This window comes from Onychostruthus taczanowskii, unplaced genomic scaffold, assembly GCF_017590055.1.
Source record: "Onychostruthus taczanowskii isolate IOZ18803 unplaced genomic scaffold, ASM1759005v1 scaffold60, whole genome shotgun sequence".
Taxonomy (NCBI): Eukaryota; Metazoa; Chordata; class Aves; order Passeriformes; family Passeridae; genus Onychostruthus; species Onychostruthus taczanowskii.
Window position 1 is genome coordinate 3,905,233 of NW_024503680.1, and position 15,279 is coordinate 3,920,511.

The 15,279-nt window shown below is 56.6% G+C and overlaps 1 protein-coding gene across 2 annotated transcripts; it reads left to right on the plus strand.

Moving 5' to 3' along the window:
- Positions 1–2,983: 2,983 nt before the first annotated feature.
- On the plus strand, positions 2,984–15,025 carry SRC (SRC proto-oncogene, non-receptor tyrosine kinase). Of its 2 annotated transcripts, XM_041419318.1 has the most exons (11): positions 2,984–3,326; positions 3,498–3,597; positions 7,346–7,444; positions 8,194–8,297; positions 9,514–9,663; positions 9,936–10,091; positions 10,253–10,432; positions 10,513–10,589; positions 10,955–11,108; positions 11,239–11,370; positions 11,718–15,025. In XM_041419318.1, the coding sequence occupies exons 1-11, from the start codon at positions 3,086–3,088 to the stop codon at positions 11,924–11,926; spliced, it is 1,602 nt and encodes a 533-aa protein (XP_041275252.1). In that variant the 5' UTR covers positions 2,984–3,085; the 3' UTR covers positions 11,927–15,025. The 2 variants fall into 2 exon arrangements, with proteins under 2 accessions (XP_041275252.1, XP_041275253.1); XM_041419319.1 differs by lacking the exon at positions 9,514–9,663.
- The last annotated feature ends 254 nt before the right edge of the window (positions 15,026–15,279 follow it).

Below are 15,279 nucleotides of genomic sequence, written 5' to 3' on the forward strand. Positions count from 1 at the left end.
AAGCTGCCTGCCGAGCTCAGGGAGCGCTGGCCGTGCTCCAGCCCTCTGCACAAGCCCTGGCAGGGGGAGAGGGGCAGTCCTGCTGAAAGGCAAGGCCCTGGCCGGGATGAGGAGCGATGCTGAGCCCCCATCCCAGCACTGTCAGCTGTGAAAAGCACGGCAGCAGGGCAAAATCCCATCGGGCATCAGCCAGGGTGCTGGTGGTGCTGAGCATCCCTGCAGCCTGCTGCGTGTGGAAATGCTGTATTTATTAGACATAAATTCATTAGACATATACACAGCATAGCTCCTGGCAATGGGTGTTTTTTGCAGTCTGGCTGCCGTCCCACAGCTCCCAGTGGTGCTGCTGGGGTGTGCTGGGAGCACCACACTTCCTCCTCTGCCCTTTGACTCCAGGTGGGGAGGGTTCATTGGCGGCTGTGCCCGAGGCAGGGGGGTCTCTCCCTGGTGCCTCCCGAGGACCTGAGTGCACAGCACATTCCTGCTGTCATTAATCACTCCTTTGCCAGGCTCTTGCACAACCCTTCGTTCTCCCGGGGGAATCTGCACCCTTTCCTTTCCCGCTGCCAAGGGGGTGTGGGAGCTGCAAGGGTTTTCTCAGGCCCCTCTCCTCACTAGGGACAGGTGCAGAGCCACAGGGCTAAAGCCACATGGTCGTGTAGGCTGAGTTGCCTGGGACTCAGAGTGGGGATGGTGCGAGGCTGCCAGTGCCCCTGGGCACGGTTTGGGGTTGCCAGCCTGTGTTCTGCACTGGCCAGATTGAAGTCAGAGTGTAGGTATTTAGATGCAAAGCAACAGGAGAGCTTGTAGTGGGGCTCTGCAGCCCCTTCCCCAGAGAGCAGAGCTGTGGGCTCGTGCCTCCTCCTCCTCCTCCTCCTCCTCCTCCTCCATGTTTGGCTCTTGCAGCCAAAGCCCTGCCAGAGCATCGTGTCCCAGTGACCAGCAGATCCAGCAGAGCCCTTGCCTGGGAGGGTCAGACCCCCAGTGCAGGGTGGGGGCTCTCCCTGCCCAAACTGCTGCGTGAGGAGGGATGAAATCACAGTTGCTGGCCAGGACACACCTGGAAGTTGCACATCCTGTGCCCACAGGCTCAGAAGTGTGAAGGTGAGGACTCCCCTGTTTTAGGGAAGTGCCTGGGGGATCCCCTGTCCCCTCTCTGTGCTCTGCTTCTATCTAATCTCTGGGCACATTGACTGTTTTATACCTTGATTTCCTCAGCACACTGATGAATAATTTTCTGACCCAGGCTCACCTATGTCCCCAGAGTGCTGCTAAATCTACCACCCTGGCTGGGGTGTTTTCCTGCCTGGGGAAGTGCTGCTTCCAGGGGAAACTCTGAGCAGCTGTACTCTTGCTCACTGTCCCGTGGGGAGTCACAAGCCACACGGTCACAGCCCTGCCATGCTCCCACTTTTCTCCTTGCACTGCCACTGGCATCCTGGGAGCCCCAGCGGGTGCCAGAGCCCCGGGCAGAGGTGAGCAAGGGGCTGGCTGGGGACAAGGGAGGTGGGGGCTCCTTGTCATCACTCCTCAGGTCTTGCTCTCTCCTACTGCATCAAGCTTTTAAAGTGCATTTATTTACGGACAGACTCCTTCCCCTTGGCTGCAGGATCTGCCTCTGGATTGGCAGCAGTGACCATTTGCAAGTCCAAAGCTTTTATTTGACCCTTATTTGCTCTGAGACCCCCAAAGCCTGGCACAGATATGGGTGGACTGAGTCCTGTGGCAGAGAGAGGCATGGTCCCTCCTCATCACCTGCATCCACAGGAGGAAGGAGAGCTCTGCTGCTCACTGGGGTGGCTGCTGGAGTCATACCCAGCGCAAAAAAATCAGTTTATTACATTTCCCAAACCAAGGCAGGATCTGAGCCTGCCGGCATGGGTCACACAAGGACACTGCTGGTCCTCTGCGCAGTGTGGGAGCTGGAAAGCAGTAGATGGAAATTGTGTCTTTTGGGAAATAAGCCCTGATCGTCAGTCAGAGGCCTTGCTGTGGGAGGGGAGCTGAGGGGAACAGGGAGCAGCTTGTGCCTGGCACCCCTAAGCTTTCCCACAGCAAGAGCCAAGGCTTTGCCCCAGTGACACTGGGGCTGTGCAGGCTGCTGGGGCTGCCCATGGCTCTGGGGAGCTCAGCCTGAGCTTCTCTCCAAAGCTGGGCTAGAAAAACCCTCTGCTGGATGAGGCTGAGCCCCCCAAAGCCTCACGGATGGCTGTGTCCAGGTCTGCACCCTGTGGGCAGCAGCTGCCTCCTCTGCTGCTTCCCTGCTTGTTTTCTTATCAGAGATACTCTCCTCCCTGCTGTCTCCACCTCCCTTTTCCCTCCTGCCATGCATGATCTAGCCTAAATATTTCCTTCCATAGCTTCAGGACACTGCTGGGTATCCTGCCATCTTTAGAGACTGCAAATAATTCCCTGCCTTCATTTATGTCATTACCTTGAAGGTATTTATAGAGTGTGGTCTTGAGTGGAAAGGAAGGCTATATATAAACTATTTGACTATATATAAAGGCGAGATCCCTTGGTCCTTAGCTGCAAACTGCCTGAAACTGCTCTTGATTTAAACTTTTATCCTGTTGGCTGCATGCTTTGGACTTCAAAGGTCCGTCTTCACTACTTTAATCCCCATCCTGGTAGAATCTCCTGTGTAGGAGGAAACACGTGGGGACTGAGCTGTGTCCCACGGCAGGTGCCTGGCCCCAGAGCTGCCACAGTCTCAGCACAGGTCCAGGTTCCGTGCTCAGCATCTTTCCTCTGCACTCCCACGGCTCAGCGTGCTTCCCTCTGCTCCCAAAGCATGTCCTGGCAGTTTCACTGGCTGCTCTGGCCACACAGGAGGTGTCTCCATGTTAATGAGGGGCAGTGGTATCCCAGGGCAAGGGCAGGATGGCCAGACTGCCCAGCAGCTGCTGCTTGAACAGACTCCAGAGGTTGTTTCGTTTCCTGGTGGGCAGGCATCTGTCACTCCAGCCCTGGGAAACAACTTCTTCTTAACAACAATAATTACAACAATAACAATAACAATAATAATAATAATAATAATAATAATAATGATAGAAGCCCTCTGTGTGTCCTCCAGCCCGGGACCATGGGGAGCAGCAAGAGCAAGCCCAAAGACCCCAGCCAGCGCCGGCGCAGCCTGGAGCCCGCGGAGAACACCCACCATGGGGGTTACCCAGCCTCGCAGACACCCAGCAAGGCGGCTGCTCCCGACGCCCACCGCACCCCCAGCCGCTCCTTCGGGACCATGGCTGCTGAATCCAAGCTCTTTGGGGGCTTCAACACCTCTGACACGGTCACCTCGCCGCAGCGCGCCGGGGCACTGGCTGGTCCGTGGGGCTGGGGCTCGCCGGGGTGGGGTCGTGCTGGGTTTGTGTCCAGCTTCTTGGGGTTTGGGGTTTTTGAGGGACTCTGGGCTTGGGGGAGAATCAGCCAGTGGGAGGATGGTGGGAGGGGAGTGTCCCTGTGGCTGTGCCCCTCCTGAGTGCTCTTTGTCACAGGGGGAGTCACCACCTTCGTAGCCCTCTACGACTACGAGTCCCGCACGGAAACAGACTTGTCCTTCAAGAAGGGAGAGCGCCTGCAAATCGTCAACAACACGTGAGTGTCCCTGCAGCCAAGCCCAGGGCTGAGCTGTCACCTCTGCCCCTCCTGTGGAGCCCCCGGCCCAGCCTGGCAGGACCAGCAGTCCCAGGGGTGGGTGCTCAGAGGGATGTGCCAAAATGCAGACGGACACAGTGACTTGTCCAGGGACACTGACACTGAGAGCAGTCATTTGCCTGCTTCCTCATCCTCCTGACCCTGCTGTTGGTCACTGTGGCCTCACAGCCTTGTCACCAAGCCACGTCCCCTCTTTGCTGGCCATTCTGTGCCCTCCAGCACAAAGCCAAGTCCCCACCAGTCCTGTCCCCATCCATGCTCAGCTCCCTCTTGTTAGCCTGGACATATCCCTCAGCTCCATGGGTGCTTTTCCCTGTGCTTGTGTGCTGTCTCTGGTCTCAGCTTCTCTCTTGACTCTTCTTTCTCTCCCTCCATGCTGTCGTTTAGGAGAAAAGTGGATGTCAGGTGTGTATTGCACATTCTTACTGTTATTATAAATGACCTAAATGATCAAAGCCTGTCTGCTGCCCACTTGAGGGCAGGTTGGATGGAGCAGGGCTGGGAGGAGATGGTTTCCAGATGGTTTTGTGGTTGGTTGCATTTGTCCTCTCTGAGTGACCAGAACAGAGCAGGGAGTCCCTTCCCATGCTGGGGAAATGTTCCATCCAGAGCTGTGTCTGCACCTGGGAGCTCTGAACCCATCCCCTTTCCTTGTCCACGTGTGGCTCCCCTCTGCACTCCCTTTCCAGCTGGCTCTTCGCTCCCCCATGCCCTTTGTATTTTTCTTTTGCATTTCTTAATTTTACTTTTATATTTCATGAGTGGCTCTGGTGATTCAAGTATTTCCACAGGAGTCTGACCCCCTGGTTTGCTCCCCATCCATCGTGTGCAGGGCAGCATGGCCAGCTGGAAGATGCTCCTAAAAGTCATCCTGTACTAACCCCATGTGTGGTCTGTCCTGACAGGAGGCACACACAGTCCAGAGCCTGGCTGGCAGAGCCAATGTCCCCAATGTCCCCAGCTGTGGAGCTGCCACAGGGTCCCGAGGGTCTGCAGCTCCTGCTCCCCCTCCACTGCTGCCTTCCAACCTGGGCACCCAAAGCAGCAAAGTCAAAGGGTGGAAAGACAAGGGAACATCCCAGGAGTGAGATTTCTCCTGCAGTGCTTGGGCAGTGTGGCTCAAACATGTTTTCAATCTGATCCTTGTTCTCATTGTTCCAGTGCTGTTTATTAATGGTGGTTTGTTTCATCTATGAAGCCTGGGATGTGCAGCGTTTCAACATTGCAGGAAAAGCCTGAATTTGGGAGTTTTGGTGCTTCTTAATTTAAGTCTCAGCAGTGGGTGAGCCCCATGTTTGAGTTCTGCTTTCTGGCTGTTGCAAAGTGAGCTCTGTCTGTGGGCGTGCAGATCAGGCCTGTATATGAGGGTTTTTCTTTTCACCTTTTATCAGTTCTGGGGTTTCCACACGTTTTTTTTTCCCCTGTACTGCTATTTGTCAAAGGCTCAGTCAGAAGGAAGGCTCAGTCTGTAATGGGCTCTGCAGCATCCTGGGGAGCAAAAGGCTTTTTTTGGTGATACAGTCCTTTGGTGGAGGATGCAGGATGTAGCTGCCAACAGTGCCTGTGTGGGTGAGATATCCACAGGGACAGAGGTGGTGGAGGAAGTTGGGAGTTTGTGCAGTGCTCAGGGGTGAATCACTCTTCTCAGTGACCTCCCAGAGATGCTCTCACAGTCTGGGAACAGCTCGGGCTGCTGCACTTTGGGGACAGCAACAGACAGATGTGTGATGTCCCCTTCCTCTGGTCTCCCTGGCAGGACAGTCCCTGGAGCTGCAGGGAGGGAACTTGGGTTCAGCCCAGGGACATGGGTTCAGTCCACTTGTGCTGGGCACCGTGGGAGCCCATGGCCAGGGTGGCTTTGCAGGGTGGCAGCAGGTTTTGGCTGCTCTGACGGGGCTGGGGTTGCTCAGGGTGAGATGAGAAGCCTCCACATCGCTCACCTCCCTGCTCTGGGTCATCCTACCAATCCACCCAGTGCAGAAAGGCTCTTGTGGTACCATTTCCAGTGGGAAGAAGTCTCCTCCCAGCCAGCAGGCAGCCAGCTGGGATGTGGTGGGATATTTTGGGTAAGATTGTGCAGGGAATTGTTGAAATGCTTTGTTTTGATGATGATGATTATTATTTTTTTTTTCCTCACTGAGACATTTTTGGAATAGTTTGTTTTACTGAATTCCCAGCTTGTAGCCTTGCAGCCCAAGCTGGAATAAAGCCACAAGTCAAAAGCTGGGCATTTTTCAAGCAGATGTTTACTATGGTGCTGGGGGAAAGGAGCCCAACCAGCCTCCTGTCCCCTTCAGAGCCACCTCAGTAAAGGTGACTGAGGCAACAGCCCTGGCTGAGGAGCACAAGCTGCCTGCCACGAGGTGTGCTGGGGCTGGAAGAAGCTAAAATGTCATCCAGGGCTGCTGTGAGGCTGTTCCAGGGGCAGAGCCCAGCTCTGTGAGTAGGAAGAGACGCCTGGAAGGTCCCCACCATCCCCACCAAGTGACACCATCACGGGGAGCTGGGGGCTGTGTCTGGGTTATCCCAGTGCTTTGAAGCATCACTGGTTTAGCTGGGAAAAGCACGGGTCACAAGCAGCTGGTGGGTCTGAAGCAAGGACAGAGGTTCACACGTCTGCAGGGTCAAGGATGGGTCTGGATGTGGTCTGGTGTTCCTTGTAGTGGTGGCTGAGGTTGTTGGTGTTTTTCTGTAGCTTGTTTGTGGAGGTTGTCCTGCCAAGTTCCTGTGTCCTTACGGGGCTGTTCCCACGAATCTGCACTTTTCCCGTAGCCTCGTCTCCCTTGTGGTCAGGATGAATTCAATGGCTGTCTTTGATGGGCAAGAAGATGCAGGTGGTGGGAGGAAAAGTCCTGCTGTCCACAGGAAGGGGAAGCCACCTCCTGCCGTCCTCTTGTTCTTCTCTATTTGTTGTCCTTTCCAGCCCCGTCCGGAGCAGGAGCCGGCGGGAAGGAGGGCAGAGCACCCTCCAGCTCCTGGGGACATGTCTGGGGCCACTGTGCCCCGGGCAGGAGGGCTGGCTGGTGGCTCAGCCGCGGGTTTTTAGGGACAAGGAGCCTCACTCGTGGCTGTGCAGGCACAGCCCTCGCTGGGGCAGCAGGAGGCTCGGGGTCGGCTGCAGCCGTGCAGGAGCTGTGGCTGGGACACCCGGGCTGGACAGATCCCGCTGCCTCCAGGCTGGACACCACAGGCGGGCAGGGCTCAGCCCCTGCCCAAACCTCAGCCCTGCCCTGCTGCTTTTCTGCAGCCTGTGTTTAACTAACTCCCTTGGGTTCTCCTGCTTCCTTTTTCAATCGCTGCCATCATTCTGTCGCTGCTCCTCGTTTCCTGTCCCTCCCCTTGCCTGCTGCTCCCTGCTGCCAGGACCCCCTGTGCCTCCCAGCCTCCAGCCAGAAACCCTTCCCATGCAGGTGGCTCTAAAGGTGTTTTGGCTTGCTGGCTGCCCTGCCTGATTCGGGTTTAAAGCATTCCCTCTTGGATGCGTTGCCGCAGGAGCCAGAGCTCACCCAAACAGAGGCAGGGCAGGGGCTGGCAGCAGGAGCTCTCTGGCTGGGGTCTGGCTGCGGGGCTGCACCTTTTCCCAGTGGGGCTCTGTGCTGGCTCATCCTCCCCCGGTGCCTGTGGGCGGGTGAGGGGCTGGCTGGGGGGCTCCTGGCTTCACACTGAGTGTGTTTTGGTTCTCTTGCAGGGAAGGTGACTGGTGGCTGGCTCATTCCCTCACTACAGGACAGACGGGCTACATCCCCAGTAACTATGTCGCGCCCTCAGACTCCATCCAGGCTGAAGAGTAATTGCCATCTTTTAGACAGTTTATAGACAAGTGATAGCAAACACACCCGAGCACTCCCCCTCCACCCCTGCCCCGCTCCTAGGAGAAGCTCCCAAGCCCTCTGGGTTTTTCCTTTTTGTTAGTTTTCCCCTCTGAATGTGCAAACCAGCCTTTCTTTAAGGCCATAAGTGCAGGCTGCAGTGTTCTTGCATGGTGGAGGGTGTGTGGTGGCATAGCAGGGCTGTGGGTGCTTTTGCTCTGGTTTTTACGGAGAGCCTGCAGAAAAGGTTCCAGGGAGATCTCGTTGCAGCCTTCCAGAACTTAAAGGGGATTCTGAAAAAGAGAGAGGTGTTTTACATGGCTAGAGAGGCCTGTGAAAGGACAAGGGGGGATGTTCTTAAACTAAACGAGGAGAGATTTAGATTAGATGTTAGGAAAAAATTCTTTACCCGGTAGATGGTGAGACACTGGCACAGGTTGCCCAGCGTGGCTGCCTGAACACTGGCAGTGTTCAGGGCCAGTTTGGATGGGCTTTGAGTAACCTGGTTTAGTTGAAGGTGTGGCAGGAGGGTTCCAACCCCTGTGGCAGGGAGGCGATGCCCAGCCCAGGCTGTATGGGGATGTGGCACACTCCGAGGTGCCCGAGCCCAGACACAGCCCCTGGTCTCCCAAACCTGCAGTGGGTGGGCCAGAGCTGAGCCCCCTGCTTTGGGCAGGCAGTGGAGGGGGGTAGTGCCAGGGGCTGAGGCAGTGCCTTTGTCCTGCAGGTGGTATTTTGGGAAGATCACTCGCCGGGAGTCCGAGCGGCTGCTGCTCAACCCCGAAAACCCTCGAGGGACCTTCCTGGTCCGGGAGAGTGAGACCACGAAAGGTGAGCAGGGCTGGGGGCATTGCTGGCCTGGAGGAGACCCTCTCTGGGGGATGTGGGGGTACCCTGAGTCCCCTCAGTGTCTGCTGCTGGTCTCCAGGGAGCCAGTGCTGATGTGGCCATCACACCACCAGTGACACGCCTGTGCCAAAGGCGCTGTTACACCACTGAGCCCGTGGGCTGGAGGGATGTGGCCACTTCTCTCCTACCACTGCCCACCCAGTGAGCCCCCTTCTCAGAGGTGGTTCAGCTCCTGGCAGGGTGGAAGCCAGGGGTCTCACCAACTCTGGCAAGACCACCAGGCAGGATGGTCTCTTTTCCTGGTTTTTATTTTTTTGTTTTTGGTTTATTTGGCTGGGTTTTTGTACACCCCCAACTAGATTATTATTTTGTTTTCTCCTGGTCCATGTATAGTGACAAAATCTTGAACACATGCTTCCTGGGCAGCCAGGCTGAGGGAATGATGACCTTTAGTCCTTTCAAGTCTGACACTTCTGAATGTGCAAGTTGTGATCTTTGAGGTTTGACTGCCTGAGGATGTCTCTTACCTGGTTTAGTTTGGCTCCAAATGCACCTTTGGGAAAAGCTCCTTGATGTTCCTTTCTGGTTTTATGCCTTGAACTTATCACTATTTGTTTTATTCTGATGGAAGTAGCTTCTTCAAACAGCAGCATAAATCTTGCCCTCTGCTGTGTGTGGCCCCAGCAACACTGTTCTCATGTGGGCAGAGCAGAGCCAAACTCCTGAAGTGATGCCTGTGGTGGGACTTGTGCAGGAGGGAACTGGGCCCACCAGCCCCTTAGCTCCTCCCTGAGACACTGAGGAGTTGTTGATCAGCAGCTCCCCCCAGCCTGGCTCTGCCTGCTCCTCTCCCCTTGTTAGCACATCCCATAGGATGGCTGCTGGCACAGCTGCTGTGCAGGCAGAGGGCAGCTGGAGGTTGTGATGGTGTGGCATGGCTGTAGCTGGGGGGTGTGTGCCATTCCTCCCTGGCACCTGGTGCCAGCTGGTGCAGCCAGGAGCTGCTCCCCATCCTGTGCTTTTGGGTGAAGGCAGCACCTCTGTGCCCAGTCCTGCCTCCCCCATGCAGTGGGGGGGGATTCCCGCTCCCAGTCCTGCTCCCAGTCCTGCTCCCAGTCCTGCTCCCACCCGCAGCGGGACCCCATGGGGAGCACTCATCCATGGCACATCCCCTGCAGCCCCTCTGTCCTGCCCACAGGTGCCTACTGCCTCTCAGTGTCCGACTTTGACAACGCCAAGGGGCTCAACGTGAAGCACTACAAGATCCGCAAGCTGGACAGCGGCGGCTTCTACATCACCTCCCGCACCCAGTTCAACAGCCTGCAGCAGCTGGTGGCCTACTACTCCAGTGGGTAGCCATGTGGGTCCCCTTGGGGTCTGGCTGGCACCCTGGGTGCTGTCCCTGCCCTCGCTGCAGGCTGGGTGCTGCTGGGGGGCACCAAAGCTGCACTGGGGGACACCAAAGCAGCTGTGTGGGACTGTGCTGAAAAGCTGGGGTTCAGGGCAGAGGGAGAGGGTTGGCTATGGGTCCCCAGGGTGTTTCCAGGAAAGCTGTGGGATAAGGACATCGCATGCCTAAGTACCCAGGTGTCACCCTGCTGTTGTCCCTTCCCGTGCCAGAACATGCTGATGGCCTCTGCCACCGTCTCACCAACATCTGCCCCACCTCCAAGCCCCAGACCCAAGGCCTTGCCAAGGACGCCTGGGAAATCCCCCGGGAATCGCTGCGGCTGGAGGTCAAGCTGGGACAGGGCTGCTTCGGAGAGGTGTGGATGGGTAAGGACCATTCCCACCCTGCTGTCCCCTCCGTGTCACCACCTGCATCCTGTCCGCCACCATTGGCAGATGCCTGGAGCTGGTGGTGGGGTAGGGAGCAGGGAAGAGACACAGCGCCCTGCCCCACACGTGTGTCCTGAGCAGTGTGTCCTGTGCCACAGGGACCTGGAATGGCACCACCCGGGTGGCCATCAAGACACTGAAGCCTGGCACCATGTCCCCAGAGGCCTTCCTGCAGGAAGCCCAGGTCATGAAGAAGCTCCGACACGAGAAGCTGGTTCAGCTCTACGCTGTGGTGTCAGAGGAGCCCATTTATATTGTCACCGAGTACATGAGCAAGGGTGAGCAGGGGAGGGACACCGAGGGGGCAGCTGAGGAGCCCTGCTCCTCTGGATTGCTCTCACCATGGTCTTCCTCACAGGGAGCCTCCTGGATTTCCTGAAGGGTGAGATGGGCAAGTACCTGCGGCTGCCCCAGCTCGTGGATATGGCTGCTCAGGTGGGTTTGCACATCCCTGGGCCTCCCTCATTCCTTGAGGGGACGCTGGCTGCCTGAGCCCCTCACTGGGCTGACACTGGTCAGGCACTGGGGTGCTCTGCAGCCTCGCTTGGGTGGGTGCCACTGTTGGGTCTCACCCCAGAGCGGGGTTGCACTCTGGGACCATAATTTTGCCCATTCCTGTTGCTGCCAGATCTCCCTGGCCAGCAAACCCAAGTCTGCGTGGCATTTCTTGAGCAGCTGGTGTTTCCCACACCTCAGCTGGGTCCCACTGCAGGTCTGTTCCCCTCAGTGGTGCCAGGCTCTCCCCGGGGACCCTCGTGTCATCCTGTCAGCCACAGTGCCCCATGTGCTGGTCCCCACAGATCGCATCGGGCATGGCCTATGTGGAGAGGATGAACTATGTCCACCGGGACCTACGGGCAGCCAACATCCTGGTGGGGGAGAACCTGGTGTGCAAAGTGGCTGATTTTGGCCTGGCACGACTCATCGAGGACAACGAGTACACGGCTCGGCAAGGTGCGTGCCCAGGGCTGCTGGCACTGGAGCAATGGCCACTGGTCCCATGGTGTGTTGTGCCTGGAGCCAGCCCATGGCTCTGGTTGCACGGGGGCCCTGGAGGCACCCCCTCACCCTGCTCTCCATCCAGGTGCAAAGTTCCCCATCAAATGGACGGCTCCTGAAGCAGCTCTGTACGGCAGGTTTACCATCAAGTCAGACGTCTGGTCCTTTGGCATCCTCTTGACCGAGCTGACCACCAAGGGCAGAGTGCCATACCCAGGTGAGGGCTGGCACTTGCTGGCACAGGCCCTGTCCCCATTGTGGTGCCCAACACCAGCTGTCCATGCTCAGTGCTTGCCCTGAGCTGCCTCTTCCCAGGTTAGATCCTGCCCCACCGGGGTGAGCAGATATTGGCCAGGATGCAGCATCCCAGCCACCCTGTCCTGCTCTAGTGTCTGAGCAAGGTGATAGGGACAAGTGCTGCTAGGCCAGGGGTCCCTCTCTCCCTGGGTCACTGGGATTGGCCCTAAGGCGTATCCTGGCACAGCACCCCTGGTGTCCCCTCGGGGACAGTCAGGGTGCAGGCCTGGCTCTGATCGATGCCATGTCTCCTCTGGCCGCACGCAGGGATGGTGAACCGGGAGGTGCTGGACCAGGTGGAGCGGGGGTACCGCATGCCCTGCCCGCCCGAGTGCCCCGAGTCCCTGCACGACCTCATGTGCCAGTGCTGGCGGAAGGACCCGGAGGAGAGACCCACCTTCGAGTACCTGCAGGCTTTCCTGGAGGACTACTTCACCTCGACAGAGCCCCAGTACCAGCCTGGAGAGAACCTATAGATGTGAGGCTCCTCCTGGCACCAGGGACACTGCTGTCCTCACCATGGGGCACCGAGGGCTGGCCTCCCCAGCGAGGAGCTGTGTTTGTGGAGCAGCCCTGGAGCAGGACAGGGCACTATCTCCAGATGCAGCCAGGGGAGCCCCTGGGTTCCCCCATCGCTCATTAAGACTTGTGGCCCGTGTTTAACGAAGCGGCGCTGTTCTGCTGGCGAGAGGAGCCTGTGGGCACCAACAGAGCCAGCTCAGGAGGGCAAGCAGAGCATCTCCTGCCAAGAGACTTGGGTTTTGGGAGACTTTTCCCCCCACAGCTCTGGGGTAAACCAGGAGGATTTGAGGGACAGCATCACCCCACCTCAGACACACGGTCCCAGTCTCCTGCAACCCCTTTCTAAATCAGCACAAATTTCCCTGCCCCTTCACCCTCCCCACCACCTCCCTCTTGGCTCCAGCTCTCCCAAGGGTGCTGGCAGAGATGTTTTGCCACAGGGATGTCACAATTCCAGGCTGGCTTGAATGGGGTGATGTGCCAGGGTGGTGGTGGCAGCATGGGATGACAGTAGAATGCTGGTCGTCCCTCTGGCCTCACCATGACCTTAAGGGCTGGTGGGTACTGGGACTCTGAAATGTGACAGCTCCAGGCTCTGGTGACCAACACTGTCCCATCAGAGCACCCAAGCACACAATCAAATCTTCCAGCTATGTCTGTTCCCCCAAGGGACACATCTTGCCTCTCTGGGGAGCAGAACTGGTGATACCAGCAGAGCCCTCACCCTGCAGTCCTTTGTCACACCACATGTTCCAGTCTTCCAGCCAGACCCTTGGGAAGTACCCACCAGCCACCCTCCCCAGCTCTGCCACCAGCTTTCCCACCAGCAGAGTCCCCTGGGCTGGCCCTGCCACCAAATCCAGTGCCACTGTGGTGCTTGGGTGCATGGCCCATGTAGTGTTCTGGGTGTGGGAATGTTTTGGAGGAAGTACTCGACTTTCACAGATGGTTTTGTCCACCTGGTATGTTTTTAGCTGCCTTCCCTATACCCATTGTGTCTCAGCTTCCAGGCAGCAGTCCCCATGCAGCATTCCCAGCCACGTTCCCCATCTGGAAGTGCTGTGCCACATTTGCATCCTCATCGCCCCTCTGCTCGCTCCCAAAGGCCTCGGCTGTGTCTCAGCTGTGGGTGGCTATTCCTGTCCAGCTTTGTCCCACACACATCCTGTGGGGCTGATCCCTGGTGTTGGCAAGGCGAGGCTCACCCCCTGCCCTCTCCCACCCAGCACCTGCTTGTACATAACCCTTGAGTGGTCCCTGCACCGTCCCAGACCTTGACTTCATTGCATGTGTCGGTTTTCCCTCTCCTGTGGCTGTACCCAGCTGGAAACCTTTCACCATGGTGGTTCACAAAGCTTCACTCCACCTCCTGGGTCCCAGACATCCTTGGTCACAGAGACCTGGGGGTCTTCAGATGTCTTCAGATGCTCTCCTGGAGCACAAAGGGTTGGGGCTTGGGGGATGCTGTGGGGCAGGGGTGCTGGAGGGAAGGACCTGGAGAGGGGAGCCAGTGGCTGTGTCCTCCTCTCACTCCTCAGGCTTTCTGTGCCTCCCCATCATCCTTGGGATGGTGTTTGCCTCTGGCACAGCCTCCTTGCAGGCAGCAGACCCAACCCACCCCTCACCAGCCCCTGCCATGGAGCCAGTGTCCTACAAAAGCTGGGTGGGAGCCAAGCATGGGCAGGAGGTGGCCAAAACCCCTGCCCCAGATTCCCACCAGAGCAGGACCCAGGCAAGCCACTGCCTCTCACTCACTCACTCACTCACTCCCACAGTGCCCTGGTGTGGTTTGACCCAGCCACTTATTTATGAACCAAGTACATGGTTGGTTGCTTGGTGGCTCCTTTTTTAATAGTAAAACTTTTAAAATCAGTTTGAACAGGCTCTCAAGCAGTATGGAGAGGACATGCTAGCTTGAAGAGCAGCAGCTGGATAATGATTTTTTTTTTAATTATTTTGGGAGTTGGAGCCTTTTCTCTCCGCCCCCCCCCCCCTCCTTTCCTAGCAGGTTTGCTGTGTTGGCATTTCTGCATTTGGGCAGGGACTCCCCAAACCTCAGTGTTCTGGGTCTTCCCATGTTTGCAGCCTTTTGGGATGGGCAGCTGCCACAGATACCCTGTCCCATGGTAGCTATTCCAAGAGGTGGCTTGTGCCATAGCTCTGCGTGAATTATACAAATCCCTATCCCTGGGAGAAACCTTTTACAGCTGTAACACGTGGAAGCCAGATTTGGTCTGGAAGCTGGGAAGAGAGAAGGCAAGCACACGTGTTAAGGTTTGGCCTTTGGTTGTCTGGCACGTGCAGGGCCTTGGGTGCAGCAGGACAGGAAGGCCAGTGCCGCCTCTGGCTCTTCCCAGAGACAGCAGGGCAAGGAGCACCCCGGGATGGCTGAATTCCCTCAGGCTTTCAGCAAGATCTGGTGAAGGAGATGTGCTGGGGACACTTCAGGGCAGAAGGCAGTAAGGCAATCCCAGAGAAGCCCTCCTCCACGGGGCTGTGTGTCCACATGTCCGTGTGTCCATCCGTGTTCCTGTGCAGTGCTTGTGGTGGGACCCAGCGTCAGCGGAGTCACCACCACAGCCAGCGTGACCTGGGGGCCCTGGGAATGCAGAGCTTCCCCTCCATCATTCTGTCTGCCAATTTACCTTTTAAGCCAATAAACTCCAGAGGGGAGCCCCCACCTAAGGATGCTCTTTGGCTTCCTGGGTCCATAAAACCCTACAAGTCATTCTCCTCTGCTGTTACCATTTTTTACACAGTCTTTTGTAAGATCTCCAACTGACTATGCAGAGAATGTGTGGATCTGTGTCTCTCTCCCCAGCTCCCCTCACTTCCTCACTTGCCTTTTTCGGTGTCTCAGTAAAATATTTAGGGGTTTTTTTGGTTGTTTTTTTTTTTTTTTTTTTTTTTTTTTTTTTTTTTTTTTTTTTGTTTTTTTTTTTTTTTTTTGGATAATAATACAACTTTGGAAAAAAACCTGAAAAGGTCCAGCTTTTTGGGTGGTGGGGGGGGTGGAGATGCTTTGAAACTCTAACGTTGATGTAAATACTTTGCTATTTGATAATTAAATACAAACAGACCTCACAAAACAGAAGTGTAGCTTGTGTATGACAGGACTTGTTAGCTCCTTAGCATCCCTGTTAGAGGAGCTGATGCTGCCTGGAGCCTGTGCAGTACCCATGTGAAGCTCCTGGTGCTTCAGACACTTTTTTTGGAAGATGCTTCTGGTGGGGCTTCTGTGCTGCTGGAGCCATTCCCCAGACAGGCTCGTGGCTCAGCACAGATCAGGGCCATGTCTGGCATCTCC

Excerpts from the sequence above, each read along its gene's own strand:
- SRC (XM_041419318.1), top strand. The coding sequence starts at position 3,086 with ATGGGGAGCAGCAAGAGCAAGCCCAAAGACCCCAGCCAGCGCCGGCGC. Across the intron at positions 10,092-10,252 it reads CTTCGGAGAGGTGTGGATGG|GGACCTGGAATGGCACCACC; the intron begins GTAAGGACCATT and ends CCTGTGCCACAG. Across the intron at positions 11,109-11,238 it reads CGAGTACACGGCTCGGCAAG|GTGCAAAGTTCCCCATCAAA; the intron begins GTGCGTGCCCAG and ends CTCTCCATCCAG.